The sequence below is a fragment of the Pollachius pollachius genome, assembly GCF_949987615.1.
Source record: "Pollachius pollachius genome assembly, chromosome: 7".
In the NCBI taxonomy this organism is placed as follows: Eukaryota; Metazoa; Chordata; class Actinopteri; order Gadiformes; family Gadidae; genus Pollachius; species Pollachius pollachius.
In genome coordinates, this window is record NC_136940.1 from 9,515,646 (window position 1) to 9,543,050 (window position 27,405).

At 48.1% G+C, this 27,405-nt stretch overlaps 1 protein-coding gene across 13 annotated transcripts in view; it reads left to right on the forward strand.

Annotated features, from left to right (window-relative positions):
* The window catches only part of fryl (furry homolog, like), a 72,031-nt gene that overhangs the window by 41,768 nt on the left and 2,858 nt on the right, over positions 1–27,405 (forward strand). For 9 of the 13 annotated variants that reach the window (XM_079739825.1, XM_079739824.1, XM_079739822.1 and 6 more), the window contains 36 exons: positions 687–811; positions 917–974; positions 1,246–1,337; positions 1,673–1,845; positions 2,113–2,273; positions 2,642–2,752; positions 3,085–3,239; positions 3,527–3,626; positions 4,116–4,284; positions 4,642–4,907; positions 5,109–5,249; positions 5,622–5,790; positions 6,042–6,126; positions 6,810–6,922; positions 7,288–7,438; positions 7,720–7,823; positions 8,176–8,358; positions 8,643–8,850; positions 9,483–9,604; positions 10,071–10,258; positions 10,486–10,580; positions 10,858–11,495; positions 11,754–12,022; positions 12,250–12,390; positions 13,209–13,409; positions 13,968–14,129; positions 14,674–14,748; positions 14,910–15,086; positions 16,281–16,481; positions 17,828–18,046; positions 20,350–20,720; positions 23,417–23,624; positions 23,752–23,901; positions 24,302–24,400; positions 25,539–25,607; positions 26,704–26,721. In XM_079739825.1, coding sequence (XP_079595951.1) covers positions 687–811; positions 917–974; positions 1,246–1,337; positions 1,673–1,845; positions 2,113–2,273; positions 2,642–2,752; positions 3,085–3,239; positions 3,527–3,626; positions 4,116–4,284; positions 4,642–4,907; positions 5,109–5,249; positions 5,622–5,790; positions 6,042–6,126; positions 6,810–6,922; positions 7,288–7,438; positions 7,720–7,823; positions 8,176–8,358; positions 8,643–8,850; positions 9,483–9,604; positions 10,071–10,258; positions 10,486–10,580; positions 10,858–11,495; positions 11,754–12,022; positions 12,250–12,390; positions 13,209–13,409; positions 13,968–14,129; positions 14,674–14,748; positions 14,910–15,086; positions 16,281–16,481; positions 17,828–18,046; positions 20,350–20,720; positions 23,417–23,624; positions 23,752–23,901; positions 24,302–24,400; positions 25,539–25,607; positions 26,704–26,721 — 5,967 coding nt within the window. The remainder of the gene's footprint in view (positions 1–686; positions 812–916; positions 975–1,245; positions 1,338–1,672; positions 1,846–2,112; positions 2,274–2,641; positions 2,753–3,084; positions 3,240–3,526; positions 3,627–4,115; positions 4,285–4,641; positions 4,908–5,108; positions 5,250–5,621; positions 5,791–6,041; positions 6,127–6,809; positions 6,923–7,287; positions 7,439–7,719; positions 7,824–8,175; positions 8,359–8,642; positions 8,851–9,482; positions 9,605–10,070; positions 10,259–10,485; positions 10,581–10,857; positions 11,496–11,753; positions 12,023–12,249; positions 12,391–13,208; positions 13,410–13,967; positions 14,130–14,673; positions 14,749–14,909; positions 15,087–16,280; positions 16,482–17,827; positions 18,047–20,349; positions 20,721–23,416; positions 23,625–23,751; positions 23,902–24,301; positions 24,401–25,538; positions 25,608–26,703; positions 26,722–27,405) is intronic. The other 4 variants (XM_079739828.1, XM_079739829.1, XM_079739823.1 and 1 more) reach the window with 2 other exon arrangements.

Consider the following 27,405-nt stretch of genomic DNA (forward strand, 5'->3'; position numbering starts at 1 on the left):
ATGTAGTACAGAGTCTGTATCGGGAAACCCTGGACTATAATTGGAATCTATTATAGTCAGTTGACAATGGAAAACGTGCTATTTGAAATACATTTATTGAGCTTAATCATCTTAACCAGGCTTCAGTTAAGTGATAAATTAATGCATAAAAGGTAACACAATGAAGAAACATATTGGGAGGATAACGTCGCAAAATATGTGATGCCTCTGTAGGTGCTTTCAGTAAAATAATTCTGTGCTCGAGTATGTAGGCCCCTCCTTTGCTTTAATAAATATAATCAAATGCAATGTTCCCAAAGCTTTGGGTCCAGAAACATCTTGTGGTCACCTTGATATGCACATTGAGTCTGGAGAGAATGCTGACTTATAAGGTCATAATTAAGCATTGTTTCAGTTTCAGGTTTCAAAGTTCTGTAAATAGCCTTATGATCTCTACCTATGAGCAAACTATACTACTAACTGACTAATATGAGATATAATCAATAAATCACTGGGACGTATTACCGGCTGATGTTGATTTGCGTTAAGAAAAGGTGTGGAAGTAGTTATTGACACCAAGCACGTTGGGGTCCCAAATTTCAGGCTCAGAAAGATTAGGAACCTGTAATTTATGGAATAGTCTGAAAGTCCTATCTTCTGAGCTGTGACGTTTGTGCATGCGGGTTGATGATGTATTTGATATGCAGATGGTGGGCTCTCCGTCCCTCTCCTCGCTGTTCAAACACGTGGTTCCCATGATGCGCTCTGAGAGCATGGACATCACGGAGTCTCTGGTGCTGGGGCTTGGCAGGACCAATCCTCTGGCCTTCAGGTAGCACACTCAGCTCCACACATCCAGACCATGTACCTGTATGTCCAACCAGATAAGTTTGGGATTGGTGCCTTTGCTGATTTTGGTGTTGGTTGGTACTTGCAGGGACTTGATAGAGGAGTTGAACCCCATCATAAAAGAGGCTCTGGAACGAAGACCTGAGGTCAGTCCGTATTCTTGTCTCTTACCGTTACCTCTCTTAAGCTTTCCTTATAAGATGCATCTCTCTCTGACATATCTCTAATATCTCCAATATCCCTCAGATCTGTTTCATTGATTTGCATCTTTTCCTGATGATTCTCTTTTCGGTGTCGTTCTGACACCTCTATGCATCTCACAGATGTCTTTCTGTCTGAATCTGATCTCTCCTGATATAAATGTTCTATATATATGTATATATTCTTTTACTCTACCTTCCTGTTTTTCCATCTCAGAACGTGAAGCGGCGCCGGCGTCGTGACATCCTGCGGGTCCAGCTGGTCCGGATCTTTGAGCTGCTGGCCGATGCTGGAGTCATCAGCCAGATGTGAGTCACCGATGACCTGGTATCACCTTAAAGAGCTATTATGATGGCGAATACTGCTAAAGGCTAATAATGCTAATAGGTTATATTCATATGATGGCTGACATTCATGCAATGGCTCTTATTGCAAATAGCTAATCTTAATGTAATGGCTCATTTTGATGTCAAAAGTTAATATTGATGGGTTAAACCTTTTTTAAATGCTTGTTGTTATAGGATGATGTTGTTATAGTTATATGATTATTATTAACTATAATACATAAAAAGATTGAAGAGTTGTTGAAATTCTTCATTCATGTTTAGTGCCCTGACAGTGGTGGTTGTGATTGTGTGCGCAGAGCGAGCGGGGGTCTGGACAGGGAAAGCCACTCCCTGAACGGGACCCTGCTGGAGTACGTAGACCTTACCCGTCAGCTGCTTGAGTCGGAGAACGACAAGGACTCAGACACCCTGAGAGACATCCGCTGCCACTTCAGCGCCCTTGTGGCCAACATCATCCAGAACGTACCAGGTCAGTTATACTCACTCACTCCCTCACTCACTCACTTAATGAGACCGGGCTGACACAAGCCTTTCATTCTCACACGTACACACATACAGTATCCGAAGCATTAACTATAGTAGGATTAAGTCCTTTCTGTCTACAGAGTAAAACGAAACCATCTCCACTTTAAATCAGGCAAAACATCTCGGTATCCAATCAACATCAAGCAGCCTGTCATGCCTCCCCCATCACAAGCTCCTTTTATATGTGTGTGTTTTTATTGTTTACCCACAGTGCACCAGCGCCGCTCCATCTTCCCCCAGCAGTCCCTGAGACACAGCCTGTTCATGCTGTTCAGCCACTGGGCGGGGCCCTTCAGCATCATGTTCACGCCCCTGGACCGCTACAGCGACCGCAACATGCAGATCAACAGACACCAGTACTGTGCTCTTAAGGTACTGGGGGGCTTTACTCTTGCCAAATGGCTGGAGAGTACATTACATAGCGAGTGCGTAGACAGACAACATACATAGATGTAAGATGTAAAGTTTAAGGATAATGGGATACATATCTGTTAATGGGACGCAATGGACTGCGTAGGAGAAGCTGGTATAATGGGTGTGTGTATGTGTGTGTTTGTCTTTGTGTTTCTGTGTGTGTGTGTGTGTGTGTGTGTCTGTGTAGTTTACTTTGATTTGCATATGTCAAGTTGTTTTGTGTGTGTTTATGTGTCTGTATGTATACGAGTGTATCAGGTACCAGCCATTCTGTGTGTCTATGAATGAGTATCAGTGGTATTCATTCTCCGTGTGTCTCTCTCCAGGCCATGTCTGCGGTGCTGTGCTGCGGCCCAGTGGCTGACAACGTGGGGCTCTCCTCGGACGGCTACCTGTACAAGTGGCTGGACAACATCCTGGACTCACAGGACAGGAAGGTGAGCAAGGCCCACCTCAACCCTCACCTGTTGGGCCGGATGGATGAATGTTTACTGTTAATATTCAGTGTTTATGCTTGTATCCAAAGCCACTGACTATGAATTTCAATGCATGTTAATAAGGACCAGGATGCCTACAGGTAGACTTAGGGACATTGGGGATCAAACCCAGTAATGTTCATAGCCACCCCACTACCCTGCTGGGGTAGTGGTACCTGTTACGGGTGGTGAAAGGCGTTAACAGATATTAAAGGGTGCTAAAGGATACTACCCACTGCTTATTGATGTAAACCGGTTTTAACAGATGCTAACTGGGTCTCTACCCTCCTCAGGTGCACCAGCTAGGCTGCGAGGCGGTGATGCTGCTGCTGGAGCTGAACCCGGACCAGAGTAACCTCATGTTCTGGGCCGTGGACCGCTGCTACACTGGCTCACGCCGCGTCGCTGCTGGCTGCTTCAGGGCCATCGCCAACGTCTTCCATAACAGGTACCTTTTTTCATGTAATCTTAAATTTCACAACCCTGAATTATTTTTTTTAAGGTGCCCTAGCAATGAAATTAATTAAACTTAAAACCTACACTTGAAACGAAAATACTTTCATATCCATTTCCTAAATAGTGCAATACACAATTTAATCCAGTTTAAGCCCGAACCATCTTGCGCTCCATCAGTAGAGTTGTCCAGGAGTACAGCAGGTCCTGTTGTGTGACCGGTTGCTCTGTGTCCGCTAGCTGACCTGTGGTGTGGTTCCGGCTGTGGTTCTTTGTTCCCAGGGATTACCAGTTTGACACTGTGGTGCTACTGAACCTGATACTGTTCAAGGCTGCTGACTCGGCCAGGGATATCTACGAGCTGGCCATGCAACTGCTGCAGGTCAGAACCGCCCCGCCCTACACACACACACATGGTCAAAGGTTAAGCAGAGGTCAAACATCACAATGGGCTGGGTTGGGCTGAAGCCTATTCAGACATGACGAGTGTTTGTTGCTATGAACTCTGCAACTGCAACTGAACTTTGCAATGATACTCAACTGTATTATAATCATTCCTTTTGTCAGATAAGACGCGTTTCCGTGCAAAATGTCTACTTCCTTCTCTGCTATTGCTGACAATATACTTTGGTTAGCCAGCAAGCGTGATTTCCATTGCTTTGTGTACCGGCTACAGTTTGAGATGTATGCCTTACATATCCACTGGCCCGAGTAATGCTCCCGACATTAGCACTTCTCATTCGAAACCCTATCTAATACAACTCTGAAGGGTTTTCTCTCTATGACTACTTTCCTGTATCATGTTCCTGTTAAAGCCTTGCCTATTAGAGCTTGATGGTATTTCTCTGTGGTGTTTTGCGTGGTTTGGCAGATCCTGGAGCCCAAGCTGTTCCGCTACGCTCACAAGCTGGAGATCCAGCGGACGGATGGCATCCTGACCCCTCCGTCCCCGCTGCCCCATCTCTACTCCCTGTCCTACTACCAGCTGTCTGAGGAGCTGGCCGGCACTTACCCCGAGCTCACCCTGCCCATCTTTTCAGGTCCGCACCAAGCCCTATCTCTGCTCTATGTCAAGTAATGGAAAAAGTCATCATGCCTGTTTTATGAAAAAAAGGAAATGCAAGTTAAAAGAAAATATCTCAAATCACATTTATAGCCGTTATTTATTTTTTTGTTGTTGTGACAATTAGTCTTACGTGATATCTAGTTCCGTCTGGGGTAAGGGTAGAATACTTGCTAGGTTTTGGGATAAATCTCTTATTTCTGCAAACTGTTGGCATCCTACCACAAGATGCCCTAACCTCCTTCTTACTCATTACCTGTATCTGAATTCCCTGCACATAACTATGGATGAAAGCAACTACTAAATAGTACACTCTCCACCGCCACGACCACAGAGGTGAGCCAGCGCATCCAGACGGCGCACCCTGCAGGCCGGCAGGTTATGTTGCACTACCTGCTCCCCTGGATGAACAACGTGGAGCTGGTGGACTTCAAGCCTTCCACCCAGCGGCCCGAGGAGCCGGGCGTGGCTGAGGAGGAGGAGGAGGCGCAGGAGCGGGAGATGATGGTGAACAGCCGGCGCTGGCTGCGAGGCGAAGGCTGGGGCTCGCCGCACGCCACCACCATGGTGCTCAACAACCTCATGTTCATGACGGCCAAGGTGAGGGCACTCAAAGCAAAATGCAATAAATATGTAAGGCTACGAGGCTGTAAGGAACTGTACTTAATGTTGAAGACTCATGACTCAATCTCCTAAATATTAACTTGCTTCCATGACTGGTGTCTTTGCACAAATTAACTGTTGTTTATGCCAGCTACTAACAAGCGGAACTGTTTTGTTTTTTCTTGTTTCACTCTGCAGTATGGAGATGAGTTTGCCTGGTCTGAGATCGAGAACGTTTGGACAACGTTAGCGGACAGCTGGCCCAAGAACCTGAAGATCATCCTCCACTTCCTCATCAGCATGGCGGGGGTCAACAGCGAACCCAGTCTGCTACCCTACGTAAGACCTACGATACTGACAGCCTCACCCTTCCTGCCTCCCTGGTTCTTATAAGTCAGTTGTACAGTTAACAACTTCAGAGCTTCTTGGTCCTCATGATAAGTTCTACAGTAAACACCTTCAGAGCCTCCTGGTCCTCATAAGACAGTTCTACAGTCAACATCTCCAGAGCCTCCTTATCCTCATAAGTCAGTTCAACTGTACAGCCCCTTGTGTACTCATAAGTCGGTTCTACAGTATATACAGGCTGTCTCCCGGAATTCAAAAGTCGTAATGCAATCCCCCTTCGTGTCCTCCTAAGCCCTAGCCCTGAAGTGAGTAAGGTGGTGGTAGTGATGTGTAGCTGAAGTGTGTGTTCGTGTGTGTCTCCAGGTGAAGCGGGTGGTGGTATACCTGGGCAGGGATAAGACCATCCAGCTGCTGGAGGAGCTGATGTGTGAACTGGAGCTGATGGACCCGGTCTGCTCTAGCGTCACCCACATGGACAACCCTCCGTACTACCGCATCAGCGCCAGCTACAAGATCCCCTCCGTCAACACTGGTACGCAAGCCCAGTCCTGGTTTGACCTGTTTAGTCTGGGCCCAACATCAGCTCCCAGCGTTGGGGCTGCCATGACCCCTAACTCTTTTTCCTGAATGTTTAAAAGTAGACAGACTCATGATAAATAATGAATAAATAAATAGACGTTTTCGATTATGCTTCTCCAAAAAAAAAAAAAATCTCATTTTCTACCTTCAAAAAGCTGAATGAAATAACTAGAGTGTAACTGATATGCATGGTTGGCTTGTCAGGAACTATGTCCAGCAGCAACACCATGGTGCCTGGGACTGAAAGCCATCACGAGAGCAAGATAAAGGACCCCAATATGGAGGACAGGTACACACACATGTACACACACAAATACAAAAACATACACGCACGCACGCACTCACACAGATATATCAAGCTAGTCATGAAAAGATGCATATCTAAAGACTTCCTGCATACCTTGAAAGATATGCACTGATCATATCACCAATTAAAACATGCATACAGTAAAATGGAGTGAAACGTATAAACATACACTGGTCTGGAAACCTGCATGCTCAGCAGATGTAAATCTAGTTTGAATATGTTGAAGCATGCATGCACAACAATCCAGCATGCAAGAACACTATGCAAATTACCTTGGAGGAATAACAGTACACCAGTTGTAAAACTAGTTTAAACAGACAACACTCATGAGCTCAGTTAAAACTAGTTCAAACAGACGCCCTCTCCTGGAAATATACACAACCTTCTTTAAAAGCATGTTAGAAATTATTATTACAAATAGTATATTAAAAAAAAGACATAATAATCAATCCATACCTATGCTGGTTCAACCAGGAACAAAAAAAACACCCTACACCCTTAAGGGGGGACACCGGGAAAGCTGAGAGGACACATCAAGCCTCCGGGGGTCTCTTCTAGGCGGAAATACATTTCTAAAGCTCATGCACATTTTTGACCACGTAACAGTTGATAACACTCCTTGATGTGTGTATGTGTGTGCTCGTGTGCGTGTCCTGTCCTCACAGCTACCCTCACCTGGACGTTTACAGCGGGATGAACATCAACCTGTCTCGTCAGCACCACCGCCTCGAATCCCGTTACAGCAGCAGCTCCGGGGGCTCCTACGAGGAGGAGAAGAGTGGGTGACCTCTCCATGACCTATGAACCCCCCCCCCATCCTCTCACTCTCCCTGTCTATCATAGATTCCCTATTAATTAGTCAGGAAGTGTGGTACAATTATTGAACTTGAAAGTTCAACGTCATTGATCTTTGATGGGCTAAATCGTTAACCGTTGATCTCTGCTGGAGATGGCGGTTCTAATGTACTTATCTGGCCGTTAGCTTGGCTAACGAGCCCCCAGTCTATCACTGAGCTACAGTTCAGCTCCCCAAGGGAGTGGGGTATCCCCTGCAGTGTGCTTCTCGAGCGACTGTGCCTTTTTATTGTGGTGGTTACAAACGATGCTGTGGTTGCTAAGCGCCCTCCCCACTCCACGGTGCAGGTGACTCCATGCCGCTATACGCCAACTGGCGCCTGAAGGTGATGGACCACAACCGCCCGGAGCCCCTCCCCTTCCCTCCAACGGGCGGCTGCTGGTCGCCGCTGGTGGACCACCTGCCTGAAACAAACACCGCCGCCGTCCCCCTACACAGGTACACACTACCAGACTAGAGCCACCGGGTCCGATCCCCAATGTTCGCAGTGTAGCTGTAGGCATCCTACAGCAAGGTGTCAACCCCTACCTGCTCCTAAGAAATTTAAATTAGATTCAATCTAACTTAACTTTACTAGATACTAAATTAAAGCATTATTCAGTTATCTGTAACATAACACCTGCATGGTGTTTTTAATGTAGTTTTAGTTGTAAACACAACAAATTACATATTTTATCAAGTTTCAAACATGGTCATGATGACCTCTTTCCTATCCTCAGGTGTAACATTGCAGTCATCCTTCTGACCGACCTCATCGTGGACCACGGAGTCAAGGTGGAATGGAGCGTCTACCTGCACCTCCTGCTGCACGCCATATTCATAGGTACACCTTATCCCATCATTCCTCCTCCTCCGATCTCTGGCTAGATCAACTCATCTTCCTAACTCAGCTAGATCAACTCCTCCTCCTAACTCAGCTAGATCAACACATCCTCCTCCTCCTAACTTAGCTAGAGCGACACCTCCTCCTATCACTCCTAGCACCGCTAGAATTACAAGCCCTCACTGCTCCTTAAATGCCTCCTTCTAGCTCCCTCAACACAACTGGAGCTACAACTCAACATCTCTCCTCCTCCCTCTCAATCGCTAAGCTACAAATCCCTCCCTCTGGCGCACGCGGTGTGTGCATCTCTGTTGGGATTCTGACTTTCTTCCTGACTGGGACCGTCTTGCAGGCTGTGACCACCAGCACCCGGAGGTGTACGAGCACTGCAAGCGCCTGCTGCTCCACCTGCTGGTGGTCCAGGGAACCAACAGCAGCGTCCAGTCGCTGGCAGCCGTGTTGCTACGCAACAGGGAGGCCAACGAGACCCGGGTCCTGACGGTGAAGCCCATCGCACCCGAGTTCAACCTCACAGGTTGGTTGCTGGAAAATACACAACAAGATAATGGCTTGTGGACAGAGGAATGAGTTGAAGTGTACCTCGCCTTGGACCTGTGTGTGCATGTGGCTCTATGCGGACCTGTCCAGGTTAAGTCTCATTTAGCAAGTCTTAGTTCCTGTTGATTGATGAACACCATGACAACCAGCCATAAACCAAGTCAATGGATACAGAATTGTAAACCGATAAACCACACTTTGCATGTTATATTATCACAGTTACTAACCTTGTGGGTGATCACACGACCGTTTTACCTGCAGGAGTCCAGGAGCTGATGCCAGAGCACCAGCACTCTCCCATGACAGACTCGGGCCTGAGCTCTTCCTCTACCTCCTCCAGCATCAGCCTGGGCACAGGGGTGGGGGCGGGAGCCTTCTCCCCACTGCCCCCCACCATGCTCCAGCAGGTGGACCTCTCCACTCTGCAGGACCAGAAGGTTAAAGCCCTGATTGAGTTCATCAGCTCCAGGTGAGGAGAAGGCCTTTCCGCTGCACCTTTAACCTGTAGATTAGGTTACTATATGGGACTACCTCACTCTGTTTATTCTGTTGTCATGCTCTAATCTTACTGAATAACTGAATTCAAATTCATGACCATGGTTTCATACACTAGCATATCTCTAACCATAACTAAGACATTCTGTTGTTTCTTGAATAATTATACATAATTATTTTTATTATTTGTTTATTTATATATATTTTTTTTTAATTCTATTTAAATTTTATTTTAAAGCACTATGAATAACCACTGTGTCTGATACTGTGCTATACAAATAAATTAGACTTTGACTTTGACATAACCACCTTATCTTTCATTGTATCTGGTTGTATGCTCACATGCTATTTGTGTATGTATTTGGTTCCATGCTCACAGTCAAGTCTGAATGGATTAGGTATTTCAAAATGCATGGATTTGACTAATAGTGTGTGCTGGGTTTGGACTTTGGTTTGGGTGTTCTGTGTGTGGTGATAACATACATGGGTTTGGAGTTACAACGTCAAGTAATGACAATCATGTTGTACAAGTTGTGGCGTGATGACACTGTTTGTTGTCCCTGTCCCGTCATTGGTCCCTGATGTTTGTTTGTGTTGGTTCCCCAGGAAGCGTGGTCCTCTCTGGAACCACGAGGACGTCGCTCCTAAGAACCCCCAGATCAAGAGCGCCGAGCAGCTCAGTGTGTTCCTCCGACACGTGGTGGCAGTGTTCAAGCAGTCCAACGCAGGTTGGTACTATGACACTCCCCCGACAGACCATATCTATCTCTTACCTTATCGTATCTCTTACCACAGCCATACGTAACTCCTCCCACAGCCCTGTGTGACTCCTCCCCTTACCCTATTTGTCTTCCCTCAAATCCCTATATAACCTTCCCATAGCCCCATGTTACTCTTCCCAAACCAAATGTGGAGCTCATAGCAAAACAAGATCTATCTCCTCCCACAAAGCAATTCAACCCCTCCCACATACAAGGGTTGACCCATCCCACAACATGTATGTAACTCCCACAAGCCAAACGTAACTCCCCCCACAAGCCGACTGGCTTGCTGATACAGTTTGAACTTTACATTTACAAAAGTATGAGAGTAATGAATCCTTACATAGCAACAGGCATCGACCGACAACGGGCCAGCATACTCAGTTGTATGGTGGTCCACTGTCCATCCCCCGCTGTGTCGATGCCCCTCCAGGGTTCCAGCTGGAGTCTCTGCTGAGCGAGGTGGCCCTGCAGACGGCTCTGTCCTGCACCTCCCGCCACTACGCCGGCAGGTCCTTCCAGATCTTCAGGGCCCTCAAGCAGCCGCTGACCCCGGCCACACTGTCCGACGTCCTGTCACGCCTGGTGGAGACCGTGGGTGACCCGGGGGAGGAGGCCCAGGTGAGGACCTGCCAGTGCTTCCTCTACATTATACCCACGAGTCTGGTAGAACCGTACTGGGTCTAATCGATGTACAGGATTTTGAAAGATTTTCTTAAGAAATGCAGCTTGTTGACCTCTGTCAGTTGGCCTAACCCCTGCAATGCTATCCCCTGCTAGGCTAGCCCCAGCCTTGTTTACCACTGTTTACTGCCACTCCGCCAACCACTTCTCTGCTCACTCCTCAGGGCTTTGTTATCGAGCTGCTGTTAACGCTGGAATCAGGCATCGACACGCTTGCAGACACGGTCAAGAACTACGACCTCCTCACAGCCTTGGCACAGTAGGTCCCATCCTCCTCATCATGTTTTAAATCAACAGCTAGAGGACCATTGATCTCAGTGCAGGATAGGGTGAGGGTTTTTAAATCTAAGCCTAAGGTTCTGGGTATATTTTTAGCAGACTACCCGCAGGCATGCTTAAGCAAGATGGCCTCACCCCTACCTGCTCCTTTATGACCTGTAGTCGATGTGGATAAAAGTGTCCGCTAAATGGTTAATGGTTAAGCCAATCGACTCAAGACATTTTATATATTTTCATGACCATGGTTCCTCTCCCAGGACCGCGGGCCATGACCCCCTGTTGGGCGCCAAGTTTGCGGCCAACCGGAAGAGCACGGGACAGCTGAACCTCAACAGCGGCGGCCTGCTCCACCACCACCACGTGCACGCGCACGCACGCAGCAACTCCCTTCGCGCCAGCCTGATGTGTGAGCGAAAGGCCGACCGCCGGCGCAGCAACACTCTGGACGTCGCCGACCGACTCGGCGGTAGCCACGGCAACCTGGCCCGCACGCGGAGCCTCTCGTCACTACGGGAGGGTGGCGGGGGGGAGGGAGGGGGGGGCCCGGGAGGACGCAACGGGGGTGAGGCCCCGCCCCCCGTGGACCCCTCCAACCTGATGGCCACGGTGTTCTGGATCGCCACGTCGCTCCTTGAGTCGGACTATGAGTTTGAGTACCTGCTGGCCCTGCGGCTGCTCAACAAGCTGCTGGGCCAGCTGCCCCTGGACCGGGCCGACAGCCGTGAGCGCCTGGAGCAGGTCCTGGCCAAGCTCAAGTGGTACAGCTACCCCGGCCTGCTGCAGCTCTTCCTCAAGGGCTTCACCTCCGCCTCCACCCAGGAGCTCAGCATCCACCTGCTCAGCAAGCTCATCAGCGTGTCCCGACACAAGCTGGTCGACCCCACGCAGCTGGCAGGTAAACAACAATGATGAGGAACGCTGATGCAAAATATATGTAAACAATATGGATAATGAGATGTAACGCTAGGTGAATTATTAGTGATATGGGCTGTCTCTTATTCAGTTGTAAAGCTCTTTCAAATAGTCTCTTTTTGATTCTCACAAACGGCAACAGAATCACATCTAGCACAACTCGGATTCAAAATGCATGAATCCAATCATTTTAAGTTAACCTCCTCCTCCGTACCTGGCGGTTCCTCTTTGTTTCTTCAAGGCTTCCCCCTCAACATCCTATGCCTGCTGCCTCACCTCATCCAGCACTTTGACAGCCCCACGCCCTTCTGCAAGGAGACGGCAGAGCGCATCGCCAAGGTGTGCGCCGAGGAGAAGTCCCCCACGCTGGCTAACCTGGCCCACATGATGAGCCTGTATAGCACACGCAGCTACTCCCGAGACTCCACCAACTGGATCAACGTGGTGTGTCGCTACGTGCACGACTCCTTCGCCGACATCACCTTCAACCTAGTCACCTACCTGGCCGAGGTGAGCCAGCCGCCGACTAGTACACACCTGTCTGCACCTGAGGTCACATCTGTAGCTTAGCATCGCCCCTGTGCACCTTAGCGCCGGTACCTTGTGTATACGGCTCCACCCGGTGCGTTAATATCTCACCTGTCCAAGTGTATCATAACGTCCGTGCACTTCTAAACCTGTACCTTAACGTCACACTGGGATGAATTTGTCTTCTTTTTTTTTTTCTCTCACATCAGCTGCTGGAGAAAGGACTTCCCAGCATGCAACAGTCGTTGCTCCAGATCATTTACAGCTTGCTGAGTCACATCGACCTATCAGCGGCACCCGTCAAACAGTTCAACCTGGAGATCATGAAGATCATCGGGAAATATGTCCAGGTGAGACCTCCCAGTGTTCTGACGGAGAAGAGCAGAACTTTACTCTGTTGTAAAGAGTTAAAGAAAGACAGACAGACAGGGTTCCTCATCTGGGGGACCAGAGGATCTGTCTGTTTTGATGAAGCCAGTTTGATCAACCATTCCGAATCTACACGTAAGAACAAAAAAAAAAAAGTACAGTTAATATACAAACTATAACCAAGCCAAACCCAGCCAAAAGGTTCTGGGTTTGAAACCAAATGTCTGCTGTCTACCTGATTTAATTGTTTAGTGAGGCAAACGTAGGTAAGGGACACTTTGCCAAATGGCAAGCCCAGAAGGACCCTACAACAGTTACCCCACTAGTGAAGCGTAACGGAGGAAATGGCTTGTCTTGACTGAAGACACATTTCCCCGCTCTGTAGAAGCCTTTTACCAGCCCACTCACTTGCCCCAGCCTCAGGCTAGCTCTCCACCAACACACTGTCAATCAAACCTGCTTTTGTGTGTGTGCATGCATGCACACAAGTGTGTACTGTGAGCAGCCTCTATAGAGGAATGTAGGTCGCTACAATGTAGCAGTAGTTCGATGAAATAATGACTGGCCTTCAGTTCATGCAGAAAACGCGTGATCTCTCCTACTCGCATATTTGTAAAACTCCTACACGTTTGTGTGTGTGTGTGTGTGTTTCTGTGTCTATGCATCTTAATTCCTGTGTGTCTGTTGATGCATGTGCATCTGTGTCTATGCATTTGTATTCATGCTCGTGTGTGCCGGTTTATGCATGTGAGTTTCTACGACTGTGTGTTTACGTCTGCGTGTCTATCCCCGCCTCCAGAGTCCATACTGGAAGGAGGCCCAGAACATCCTGAAGCTGGTGGTTTCTCGCTCCGCCAGCCTGGTGGTCCCAGACGAGATGCAGCGGTCCTACAGCGGCGAGTCGTCAGGCTCCCCCGAGGTGGCCTTCACGCGCATCTTCAACCACACCTCCAAGGAGCTGCCGGGGAAGACGCTGGACTTCCACTTTGACATCTCCGAGGTCAGAGCCCGCTCTCTGGACTACTTAGCCTTCTGTTCGTTTTTTAATACACACTCGTTGTCAGGGCTGCTGCCGAGACATCTCATCTACTATGGTTAGGTCGTGACACGTTAATTGCGTTGGGGGTGGGGGGGTAGATATCTGGTGTTTTTTATATCAAGATACAGCTTTAACTGTTTGTGTTCTTTCCCTCTTGGACACTGAATACTCCTATAGAAGGGTACAGTAGAGTTCATCTTTCTCTTTTTATTAGCATTTGTGAAAAGTGTCATGAGCTATTTGGTCACATCACATCAATATTACCTTTGTTTGAAGTAATGTTTTCTGTTTTACTTAATACTGGAACAAAGATTGCGTAAAGGAGAGTGGTTGTTGTTGAGCTGTTGATGTGTGGGTTTTGGTATAAAACAATAGTGTACAGCAGAATGCGATGTTGACGTGTGATTGGAATGAAACATACTATTGTACAACAGAACGGGATGTTGATGTGATTGTGATGAAACATACTATTGAACAGTAGAAAGGGATCTTGACGTGTGATTTTATTGGTCGCTCCAGACGCCCATCATAGGACATAAGTATGGGGACCAACGCACGCCTGCTGGCCGCATTGGGAAGCAGCAGGTGATCGCCGTGACAAGGAGCACCTCGTCTACCTCATCAGGGTCTAACTCCAACGGCCTGGTTCCCGTCAGCTGGAAGAGGCCCCAGCTCTCTCAGGTAACCACGGTGATACTGGAGTTACAATCCATGACGATCAACTACCTGTAGATTCACCTACCGATCAGGTAGCCATGGTGACCCACTTGGTGATCGGGTGACCATGGTGACGAGCCTGACGATCAGGGAAACAGTGACACTCCTGAGGAGTGGGTAAATAGCCTTACTCTTGCCAAGCAGGTTACCCTAATGATACACCTGAGGACCAGGTAACCATAAAGACAGACTGTACATGTAGGACAGGTTAACATAGTGACCCAGCGTGCGTTGAGGTAATAGTTGCGACACACATGGATGGCAGGTAAATATAGCGTCACTCCTGCGGGAAGGTAAATATAGCGTCACATCTGGTTTGCAGGTTACTATAGAGACACGTTATAGTAATGATTTGCACACACCTTGGAAGAGGTGTGTTGGGTAACAATCGAGATACCTGACTTTCAGCCAATGGGTCAGGATGTGCAGAATGGTGTCTTACTGTGATATATTTCTGTTGTTCTTTAACATCCTAGTGTGTAATTTCCTGTCAACGTTGTAATTTCAGAGGAGGACTCGGGAGAAGCTGATGAATGTGTTGTCGCTGTGCGGTCCCGAGTCAGGAATCCCAAAAAATCCCTCTGTAAGGCTTCTCTCCTAATCTGAGCCCAGAGTCTCAGTCCACACCTCCACAGACCACCACAGACCTCATCTACAACACACACATGCGATTGCCTGCTGTTTGTAACGTTAGTCTTGTGCAACTCTGTGTTTGATCGTGTCTGCCCCCTTGCGTGGCCCTAGGTGGTGTTCTCCTCCAGCGAGGACCTGGACTGTGGGGAGCAGCAGAGCAGCCTGATCCCCACGGTGGAGGAGGTGGTGCAGGAGGAGGAGGGCCAGGGAGAGGACGCCGGCAGCGAACAGCAGTTTGGCGTCTTCAAAGACTTTGACTTCCTTGACGTGGAGCTAGAGGACACAGAGGTGAGCGTTCAGGAGAACTACAAACATGGAGGACAAAGCTTGCCAAGATACTGGCTTGATGCTCAGTGCAGAGGTTAATAAACTATAGGGGTTCGACTTTATACTGACCAGATACTCTTGGATACACATGGACACACAGGTATACCATTAGATATACTCCCATATACTCACGTACTCTTCGATACACTTAAATGTACTTCTGTACTCTGATGCACTTAGATACTCTGAAATACACTGTTTGTTCAATCTCGGCTATACTTGATGGACTTTAATACACTTAAGTCACACTATTCAGTGTGTTATCAATACAGAGTTCAAGCTTGGAAATGTGTTTTAATATAATACATTTCAGTAAGAATACCTTATATAAGTATTCTATTGACAGGAAGTAAAAAGTTTTGAACTGCGACTTATTTCAGTTACCTTTTTAACAAAGTGTTCTTGTAGCGTTCTGTTTTTGTATTGTTGTTTTCTTGTATGGCCATATTTTTTACGTTACAATGTTTCATCCGATCTCTTGTCTTCTGTGTTTAGGACTCAAAAGACTCACAAAGTTAGTGGAGGAAAACAAACGTTTTGTTCTGTGTCCTGTTTGTCTCTAGTCTGTCTCTCTGTCTCTAACAAGCCATAGTCTTCTAACTCGCCTCTCTCACCTTTCTTCTTCTTTTGCTACAAGGAGTTGCAGGTAAGTCTGAGTAGCGCCCCCTGGGGTTGGCCTGTTAACCTCCCTGTCTTGTGACTGTTTCGTGACGTACAGCTCCTTCAGTAGAAACCACTGCTCCTTTGAATCGTCCTCCAACTCCTTTGGTTATCATGTTGATTCGTTGATTCCAGAAGTTTGCTTTAAGTGCCATCAGGATATCCGGTTAGAGCCCTGAAGTAAGATAAGATGTACTTTAGTAATGCAAGACAGGTTGAATCTGCTTGTTGCAGCAGAAGTACAGCAGAAGTACAGACGATTAATAAAGAGATTATTAGAATATGAATAAAAATATGACTATGAGAGTATGAAAAAGTTTTTATCTGACTTTATCGGCATTGTATTTAATCACATATATGGTTATTTGTTTGTGGCGTGTGTTTTTGTCCACCTCCATTCGTGTGTGTGTATACTTGTGTTATTGCCGATTCCCCTTGTGGTCCCTGTCGTGCGTGGCGCCCCTCTAACCTGCTGTTCCCCGTGCTGCCCTGCAGGGGGAGAGCATGGACAACTTTAACTGGGGCGTGCGGCGCCGCTCGCTGGACAGCATGGACAAGGGCGACACGCCGTCACTGCAGGAGTGCCAGTACACAGGCAGCACGCCCAGCCTCAACCTCACCAACCAGGAGGACACAGACGAGTCGTCAGAGGAGGAGGTACTGAGTGCTAGCCAGATTCTCACTCGCGCCAACCTCGTAAGTCCTCTCCATCCACACAAATTCAGCCCATCCCCCCCGCCCCCGACCCCCAGCCTGCCCTATCTTTGCCGCCCCCTGCCCACTGACCCCCGCCACGCTCCTCTCTCAGAAGGCTGGCATGGTGTGTGTGCGTGGGTGTCGGGGTATGGCTGTGTGTGTGTGTGGGGCTGAGCTGAGCTGAGCCACAATATGGGTCAGAGGCTATCTGCTTGCTTCCTGGCTGGTGAGAGACACGCCCCCTTCCACCTCCTCCGTCCCCTTAGTCCCCAGTGCAACATTACTGTTGATGTCCACACTCTACCATTAGGTAAGTACAGGCTACAGCCTAGGACAGTGTACAGTATAGAACCAGTTAAGTCCTGTAGGGAATAGTACTGACCTACTAACTTGGTTTTATAGTATGGTATGCTGAGATCATTCAGATCATTCCTAAAACCTAGTCGAACTGACTGCAAGCTGTTCTACTTGGACACTTATTTGGCCATAGGAACTCCGCCTCGAAATTCGAGCCGACGTACGGGATTGTTTAAAGAGGTTGACGATCATCATAGCCCCTCCCATAGGCAGGGGCTATAAAGAAGATGTATCTTCACTAATGATTGAAGGAGACCTTCAGCTTTAGATATGCAATATATCCAATTTATTGTCAATTTAAGACAAAGTGACAAATTTACAGCATGGTTCTCTGCCTTTCCTTAATTTTAGGTTCCAAGTTATTTGGCTGCTTCTCTCTTAACCTCACCCTGCTTTGCACTTTTTGTAGGAATCTGTTTTCTTTCTGGATGTAGTGCTGCTTCAGTCCTCTTGACGCCCTTATTTTCCAATATATCACTCTACTTACTTCCTGCTCTGTTGTGCTTCTTGAGAATGAGCTTAACTCCCTAAAACTCCTCTTATCTACCCTCACATTCAGCATGCCTTGTTTGACAATAGATCATTGGAAGAGCCTTTAGAAATTGATTAACTACTACTATCTTGACCATTGCACAATTTCACTTAATGTTTTTGCCTTGCTGAATTTTAGCCAAAAATGATCTAATCTATGTTATCTTAACTAATTATCTTTTGACATCTATACACATATATATACATGGATGAATAGTTAGATGCATGCATAATGAAAGTGACCAGAGAAAAGCAGCCCGGTGCTTGACAGTTTAGTAGCCTGCTCTTAAGACCTCTGACAAAACGCAAGCAGGGCCGTGTAGCAGTTGAATACATTTTATATATGAAGTGGGTTTAATTAAAAAAAATACGTGGGAGTATTTTGTGCCGTCTGAGTCCCTCTCGGGGCGAGCGCTGCTGACCCAGACGATGCTTATCTGGTGTCATTTCCTGAACAGCTGAACAGTGACTCGGCCACGGACGACGCCACCTCCAACCACGTGGACTCCCTCCTGCAGTCCCAGGAGTCATGCAGCAGCGTGCTCACCGAGGACGTAGGCTGTCACTTGCCCTCCCTCCCCTCCCACCCATCCCTTCCCCGGCTGGACAGCCCCGCCCTGGACCGTCCCGTGCTGGAGAGGGCCCATTCAGACAGCACCAGCAGCCAGCTGCCTGAGGTGCGGACAATCGGGATCAGTAATACGCTGTGGTGCTCGGGCGCTTTCTAGTCTCTGGCGGCATGCTCTCTGCTCGGGCTGTGGGGTTATAGGGGTTCCTTGCCCGTGTTCTCTCCTCCGCCTGTCTCTCCTCCTTGCTCTGTCTGTCTTTCTGTCTGCAATGATGGGCTTCTGATGGGATGCATGACGCTGGTGTTTAGGGGTGTCCAACTGTCTGTCTGGAAGTGTGTCTGTGTGTGTGATGGGGCGAGCAATACAGCAGGCTTGTGTTGCTGCTTCTGTGTGAGTGTGTGTGTGTGTGTGTGTGTGTGTGTGTGTGTGGGGGGGGGGGGGGGGAGGGTAGGGTGGGTATATGTGTGGCAGCTCTGCTTTGGGTTTTGGGTCGGCGTGGGGCTTCATCCTCCAGCTCTGTATTTCTAATGGGTTTTCTTTGTGGGGTGCGCTTGTTTTGATTCGGGGAGAGATCAAAGTGCAAAAAAACAAAAAAAAACAAGCGCTCACCTCAGGTCAGCTGTTACTGCTCACTAATAATTCCCACCTCCGAGCCGAGAGCTCCAAACATCTAACCCCTCCCCTTCGATGCCGTCACCTTCAACCCACCGACATGTGAGTACCACTGCATTAAACTCCAGTCGGTTCTTCTTCAAAGTGTAATCAGCACTAGACTGGAGCACACCACCTGATTAAAGGGAAGGCGTTGATGTTGTTGGCATGATTTGTGAGGGCATTAAGGGGCTTAGGCCACTTTGATCAGCTAACCACTTAAGCGTCACCTGCTAACCGCTCTCTTGCTTCCCACTAACACCGGTGACACGTGTGCTCTCCTTGATGTGCGTTTGTCAGCGAAGCGACCTCGGGTCACGCCTGAGGCCCCTATTCTCTGACCTCACCTGGGTAACATCATGCATCTCCTGACGCATGGCTGATGGGGACCACGTGGTAGCCATCCCTCTGAGTTAGCCCAGGCATGCTCTGATTGGGGAAAACAATGGCTTGGCTCCTAGCAGACGGCTAGCTGCGTTGAGCTGGCCAAGATCTGGCAAGCAGCCTCAAAGTCATCTGGAGGACATCTCCTCCATCACTGGCCCCCAGCTCTTAGTTTAATGAGCATCAGATAAAAGCATCAATAGTCTTAGTCACCCCGCCCCACCACGCCTGGTCCTCTCCCCACTATCAGACCGGCAACGCTCCTGAAAGCTTTCCGGGACGGCTGGCACACTGCCATACCCCTCTTTGCATTGGTCTCTCTTCAGTTAAAACAAAAATGAAAACAAGGGGACTTGAATTTGTTCGGTTGGGTCCTCACTGTGTGGTCCCATTAGATACCCGCCCCTCCCCCTTGTCATTTCATCCTCCCGGACACTTTCAGTGATGGGGTTTAATCTGGTGTTCTCCACAACCTGCGTCATTCACCGTAACCGCCCAGTTACCGTGGTCTGATGTAATTCAGAATCCCCCCATGCTCCCCCTGCCCTCTGGGTTGCTTTAGTCATAGATTTTTACACAATTCTTACATTCTTGTCAACCTCTTTAGCCGTTGCAGGGAAACCCAATTACCACACAGCCATGTTTTCTTTTTTGCTGACGCAGTGCAAAATGCGTGGGTTTACTTAGGGGAGGAATTCATTTCTCACACGTGTGCCATAAATCAGTGGTTTATCGGCCGTAGAGGCGGAAAAGTGCACAACTAGCGCCGTCCCATCCTCCCGGTGGTCTTCCGTATGCTAAGGGCCTGTCATGGCTGATGTGGTGGGTGGTTTACGAGGGGTCGGGTCACATCCCTATCGGCACCCCAGTGATGGACGGTTATTAGCCCTCTATTTGTTCCATAGTTCCTATGGTTCTCGCATGGGAAACATTTTCTTCCACGAGCCACTCTGAGAAAGTGTCTTTGTTAATGGAACTTGTCGATCTTTCGGTATACAGTGTATTTTAACAGGTTCTGCCATTGTGACGCTAATAAGATCCTTTGTGTCTGGTGTATACATGCGAGTACAATGAGCCTAGTGTTTGGTTTGAATGGGATTTTGTGTTTAGTTAAAACTGCACTTTGCAAGTCTTTCCATTTGAAGCCTCTAGTGAGTGGTCGCTGCAGTTCCAGATGGTTCATTTTGAGACATCACTGTCGTCTGACATTTTCCCGGTGGGGGGGCAATAGTGGACCAGAATGAAGTGTTATAGTCATGAAGTCCCATAGTGCAAGTGTAAAGTAGAAATATAAAACTTTTTATGCAAGAGGCTTTTTGACACCTCTTGCTCCTGAGCTTTTTGACACCCCCCCCCCTGTCTGGCTCTGGTTTCAGGACGCCGTCAGCATGACCGCCGCGGACGAGCTCAGTAGCAGCGTGAGCGAAGACACGGGGTTTTGCAGTGCCCCCCCGCTGCCCTCTGACCCCCTGGATCTCTGCGACCTCCCGGACTCCCAGGACTCACAGGACCCCCAGGACGAGCTGGACCCGGCCCCCCCTCCCCCACCGGCCCATGACACTCCGCCGGGGTACCTGTGTGAGGACGAGCCCCATCGGGCACTGCCGCTGCCCATGGCCCTGACGCCGCTCCCGTCGCTGCCCGACAGCCCCTGCGGCTCAGTGTGTGAGGAGGACGTGACCCTGGCCCTGAAAGAGCTGGACGAGCGCTGTGAGGAGGAAGAGGCCGACTTCTCAGACATGTCCAGGTGAGCGCAACGAGGAGGTCCTCGGAAGAAGGAGTAGAGTCAGGAACTAAGAGAGCAAGGCTTAAAGGCCATCGTCAGCAGGCGGCCTTTGCACCTCATGCAGCATCGCTGTGATGCTATTGGTTAACTTTCTAAAGTAATTTGTAGAGCAGCGCCTTGATGCTATTGGGTAACTTTCTCAAGTACTTTGTAGAGCAGCGCCTTGATGCTATTGGTTAACTTTCTCAAGTACTTTGTAGAGCAATGCCTTGATGCTATTGGTTAACTTTCAAATACTTTGTGGAGCATCACCTTGATGCTATTGGTTAACTTTCTCAAGTACTTTGTAGAGCAATGCCTTGATGCTATTGGTTAACTTTCAAATACTTTGTGGAGCATCACCTTGATGCTATTGGTTAACTTTCTCAAGGACCTTGTAGGGCATCGCCTTGATGCTATTGGTTAACTTTCAAGTACTTTGTAGAGCAACGTCTTGGGGCTATTGGTGAACTTTCAAGTACTTTGTAGAGCAACGTCTTGGTGCGATTTATTAACTTTCTCAAGTAATTTGTAGAGCAATGCCTTGATGCTATCGGTTAACTTTCTCAAGGCTTTGGCTTTGTTTACTAAGCAATTAAGTGCTTTGGGAAAACCTTTTCAAGTTTTGTAGAGCAATGCATTAATGCCATTGGTTAAGTTTCAGTTTCTCATAGAGCAACAGATTTAGGCTGTCTCGTGTCCTGTTGAGGCTTTCGGGTAAGCAACGTGTTAAGGCTTTCAGGTATGTTTCTCAGGTCTTTATCGACCCGAGAAAGTGCTACAACCAGCAGTGCTTTTAGGACATTACCAAGCTGCCTGAGTTCCTCATAAAGAAATTCATTAATCCATCACTTCAGGGCCCTTGGTAAGCTGTCTCAGGCCCTCATAGTGCAATGTTTAAGTCAAATCCATCAGCAATACTTTTCAACCATTGGTCAGCTGTTCACTAATGATCTTGGGTGAGGTTCTGAAATCCCACCAGGTGGGTTGGGATGGGCTGGTGTTTGACTGTGAACGCTGTGATTCGTGATAAGATATTTCACACTGTGCTCTTTTGGGTTTGTCCGAAACAAACCACTCTAAAAGTGGTGTGGTGACAAGGGGCAGCCCTGTCTGGTTCCTCTCCCGGGAGCAGCAGGCCTAAGTTTGAAGGTTGTCCGGCAAGCTCCTCCTGAAGGTGGGCCAACGGAGACTGGAGGACAATGAGCCCAGCCAGGGACACAAATCTAACTGTGAACCGCTCTGCAGAAAGGAGTTGTGCCAAACCCTTGAAAACAAACACCAGGCTCAGCAAGTTGTCTAACACATAATGAACCAATGTTCTTAAGGACTTTAGAAGAAAGGATTTTTTTGCTTCATACCCCTTTCACTTATTTTATGCAAAATGGATTTAGTACCTAATATTTCAAATGTTAATGTAAAAAAACGAAGTGTGGTGGTCGAGTATGGTGGTTGTCAATTGTTTACGAAAGGGTGTTGGTATTCAGTTTCTGTCTGAGTTGAACTATTAAGCTGAGGATGTGTGTACAAACATAACCTGAGAAACATTTGGCCACCTTTGAGAAAGGGTTTGTTCCAGCAAGTTGCATTAGAAACATACAGGGAGTCCTGATGTAACAGGGATTTTCGCATTTAAATGCACCACCTCAGTTAAACACTAAAGTCCTTCACTGAGTGGAGAGGGAAGGGGGCTGGGAGGACTTCAATAAAAGGGATGTCTGAAAGTAAAGTGTTCATGTGCCAAGAACGAAAGGGAGTGAGCGTGAGGGAGCGAGCTTGGGGCCTAGCTGTTATCCAGCTAGTTTATCGTGTCAGTGTGTGTGTAGCAGTGAGGTTCTCTACACACTCCTTGCACTGCTGTGTGGGACGGTTGCATCGCGCTTTTGCAGTTTGCCATCGCAGCGCTATTGGGCTGCAGAGCACAGACCGAGAAACAGACGGAGAGCAAGAGACACAGAGCAAAAGAGAGAGAGGCTGTTTGAGGTGAGGATGAGGACAGAAACAGTGACTGCTACAGCGCTCGGCAGCACTGGCTTTCGCTACTTCTACTCTGTCTGCTTCTTCAGGCTCTTTGGTCCCACTGGCCTGTGAGTATCTTGGGTGTCGGAGAGAGGAACGCGGGCATTTGCATGCTAAATTGCTAATAACTCAGTGTGTTGTTTTTCTGCCGGGGCACTGCAGTAGAATAGAGCTTAAAATAGACTGCAGGGAGAGAAGGGAGGGAGGGGGAGAGAGTAGCAGCAGGAGGACGAGGGGGAGGGGGGAGAGCAACATGTGCATTTGTTTTGCTGTTAGCTTTGTTCTCCGTTAGCTTTGCATTAGCTCTGTGTTAGCTATAGCTTTAGCACTGTACTCTGTGAGTGACACGCTCCCTCTGTTAGCATTGTTCTCCTTGTTAGCTCAGCGTTAGCTCTTTGTTAGCTTTACTTTTAGCTCTGTGTTAGCTTTACTATGCATCATCTTTGTTGTTTATTTTAGCTATGTAGCTATGTGCTCCCAGTGTTATCTCTTTGTATCGCTGTTAGTGTTGTCCTGGCTCTGTGCTTCCTGTGTTTGATCTGCTGTAGCTTTTAGGGCTGTGTTAGCTCTGCGTCAGCTCTGTGGTAGCACTTTGTTAGCGCAGTGAAAGTTCTCTTAGCCCTTTCTTAATGCTTTCGTGCTTCCTGTGTGTTCTGTAGTCAAGATGACTGTGAGACGGAAGGCTTCCCAGAGATCCAGCCCTCTCCGCCCCCCTCGCCTTTCCTTTCTGCCATCTTGGCCGCCTTCCAACCCGTCACCTATGACAATGAGGAGGACGCCTGGCGTTGCCACGTCAACCAGATGTTGTCCGACACCGACGGTTCCTCTGCCGTTTACACATTCCACGTGTTCTCTCGACTCTTCCAGGTGAGGGGAGGTTGGAGTGTGTGTGTTTGTATTGTTTATTGTCTGTTATGTTTTTTTATTCTGCCCTTAGCCCCATGTCTTTGGGCAGGTAGTGATTGTTGTTGTTTATTATTTTTGTCAACCACAGAACATCCAAAGGAAGTTTGGCTCCATCACCCACTCGGCCGTCAGGTTCCTAGGGGAGCGGCTCCAGCGAATGGGCAACCAGTTCCTCAGCTCCCTTGAAGTCATGACCTCTCACTCCAACTGTCCCACCGTGCTGCTGGATGCCGAGACGGTGAGACTACGAAATAAAGGCAGAACACCAGCTCTTTAATTTTGGTTTTTTGAAACTCAAATAATGAAATGGTTGAGTCTTAGAATACTGCCACACTGTCATTCATTTATTCGGCTTTCTTTGAGTGCACCGGTTCAAAACAGGTTGTACAAGTCACAAGTACTTCTCTTCAACACAGCCTTAATCTTATGCTTTAACCCTTACAGTTACTGAAGCCTGGAGCATAATGGGATTTGTACTTTTATCATTCCATGTGATGTATTAATGTAGAAGTTTAAGGAGCTACAGAACGCTTAGTTCAGTGATTTGTATCCTAAGATGCATTTTGTCTCCTCTGTCCTATCTCCTGCCTCCTCTATCCTATATTCTGTCTCCTCTGTCCTGTCTCCCGTGGGTGCAGCTGTTGTCCTGTGGTCTTCTGGAGACGTTGAAGTTCAGTGTGCTTGAGCTGCAGGAGCATCTGGACACCTATAATGGCAAGAGAGAGGCTGCTGAGCAGGTGAGGGTTAGCACTGTACTCTGTCCCCCTCATCCTCACCTACCTCCTCAGTCACCCATCACTGGCCGTCCTTGAATGTAAATAAAGCGTTGAATATTAGAAAAAAGGGGTCTGTCTGGTCCAGTGGTCTTGTTTGTCTCTCTGAGCTGTCTCTGATTGAATGTCCGTCTGGGTGTGGCAGAGTTATCATCATACTACGTCAGATGAATAACTCCTGCCTGGCAGATAAAAATAGTGCTCTGCTGCTAAACGAGTTATAGAGGCCTGGTGGTGGTGGTGGTGGTGGTGGTGGTGGTGGTGGTCGGGGCTAGAGGGGGCGGTGAGATTGCAAAGGCTGCTGGGATGCGGGGAGACTAATTGAATGAGGCAGTGCCAGTCCTGAGGGCCGCCCTCCTCCCAACTACCTCCTCCTCCACACTACCTCCCTCTCCCCACTATCCTCCGAGACCCTCCCCCGCCGCTGCAATGTAGCAGACCTCTTTTAATTCGCTAAGTACAACACTTTTATTAAATCTAGCCCTGCCCCCTCCTAGCAGTTTTACACACACACCACGCTACACACACATGATGGGGGAAGGGGAACTTTTCTTGAACTCACTGTTATTGGCTTCTCTCTCTCTCCCTCTCTCGTCCTGCTACTCTCTCCCTCCCTCTCCATCTCTCGTCCTGCTACTCTCTTTATCGCCCTGCTTCTCTCCGGCCGTCTTTGCTATCTATCTCTCTCCCTCTCTCCATCTCTTTCACTCTTGTCAATCTAACCTATCTCCGTCCAACTCTCTCCATCTTCTCATCTCCCTCCCTTTGAATCTTATCTATTCCATCTCTCGGTATCCTTCTCTTCATCCTCATCTCCTATCTTTCTGAATCTCTATCCCATCTCTCTCTCTCTCTCTCTCTCTCTCTCTCTCTCTCTCTCTCTCTCTCTGCCTCTCTCTTGCTCTATCTCCATCTCCTCACTTTCTCTTTCTGTCCCCATCCCCATTATTATCCCCCCTTTATGTCCATCTCTTCTTTTCATCCCTCTATGTCCATGTCTTTCCCTTTCCCTATTTCCCCCTTTCTTATATCTCTGTCTCCACTTTTGCCCCTCTCCCCTCCCTTGCTCTGTTTCTCCCTCTGTACCTCTCCTGATCTCCAGTGGCTGGAGAACTGCAGGAAGACGTTTGGAGATAAAGATGGCTGCCAGCGGGGGAACACCCAGGCCCAGGTAGGGACCACAGCCCACCAAGTTGCATCACATGTCCAACAGACTTCAAAAGACAACACTAGTTTCAGTGCTTGAATAAAGACCTAATTTGAATCAAGATGTTATTAAATAAATCCACCTCAATATTTAATAACTGCTTCAAATAAAGACCGAAAGCCCTAAGTACCTGATTTGAATAAATGCCTAATTTAAATAAGATCGCCCCTGCCAAATATCTGGTTTTGTCCGAGGCCTAATTGTTCATCATTTCCAGGACGACAACAGGAAATGGCAGAATAATCCAATTGGGGCTCAGGCTGAGGGTTACAGAGTCCAAACAGAGGGGTGATGGCCCAGGCTGCCTTACTGTTATCTTACTGCTAGCATCTTTAAGCTGTCACTTTAGCCAAGAGCTGGCATACGACAGACTGCTGTAAGATAGATATACATCTAGGGGATGTTTAGACTTGGATACGCCTGCTGTCTTGCTGTGTCTCTCTACCCTCCCTTTCTCTCCTATTGTTTTGATGTGTCTACCTCCTCTCTCCTACTGTACGTACTGTCTTGCTGTACCTGAGTTTGTTTTTTTCTGATGTCAACTTGTGCCCTTGGTTCACCAGATAAGCATGAGGGGACCAGGCTTTAGCTCCTTTGCAGGCAAGAGGAATGCTAGCTAGCTAAAGAATTTTACTGACTAGCCTTGCACTCACAAGCTTCCTGAATATTAGCTAGCTAGCATATTACTGGCTAGTTAAACACTTGTTGGCTAGCAGAGCTCTGGCTCGCCTATCACTCGCTAGCTACCTGAGCACTGCACCCTCAGAATTCTGACTAGCTTAGCGCCGGCTGGCAGAGCACTTGCTGGCTTAAAGAGCTCTGGCTAGTAGTGTGTTAACAAGCAAAATATTTGCTGTCTAGCAAATGTCTCTGGCTAGCTAAACACTCACTGGCTTCTAGTCGTTAGCACTGCCAGCTAACCACTGGCTAGCTAAACACTTTGTTATGTGGCACGGTGCTATGTGAGCTGCTATGTTTAAGCACACTAATTCTTGATTCTTCTTCCTCTCCTGTGTTGTTTGTGGTTTTTGTTGTGTGACCTGCTCGCCTTCTTGCTTAGCACATGGAGAATCTAGCAGTAAGTGGTTCTCATACCGTGAACTCTTATCACCATAATCATTCCATTCAGACCCAACCTCTCTCACCGTATCATCTCTGGCTTCATTTGACCGGCTGCCCAGCAGACCGGCATCCTTCTCCATCTTTATTTAACCGTGCTTCACCCTTCCCCAATGCAATCCTGGTCAAGTTCTTTAGTGGCTCTGTTAGGGAAACTGGTTGCATCAGATCCCCCTCTCACCTTCATCATCCTCCCTATCGGTGGTGGTGGGCCGGGGATGTTGCCGTGGGTTAACAGGAATGAAGGATGAGGAAGGGCATCGCTGTTTACTATACTTTCATCCTGCATGAGTTACTCCTCCATCGCCATGGTTTCTTGTCATCATGTGATCCTTTATTAGATGTTTACCTGTGTTAGGAAACTGGATTATTTTGGGATGTTTTGGTCGAAAGGACCCACCTGTTGCTCACTGCTGCCCCCCCCCCCCCCCCATGTCCTCCATGGTAACATTAACCCCTTCATCAGCTGGCCATCTTCCTCATCTGATCGCTTCCCCTACCCCTCCCTCCCTCTAATTCAGGATCCACTTCTGTCCAATCATGTCACATCTGTCTGAACCATGTGACTCTGTGAGTTCTGTGGAATTTGTGAGGGATTTTAGAATTTACTGTCTCTCTCCCTCCCCCCACCTTCTACTCTCTC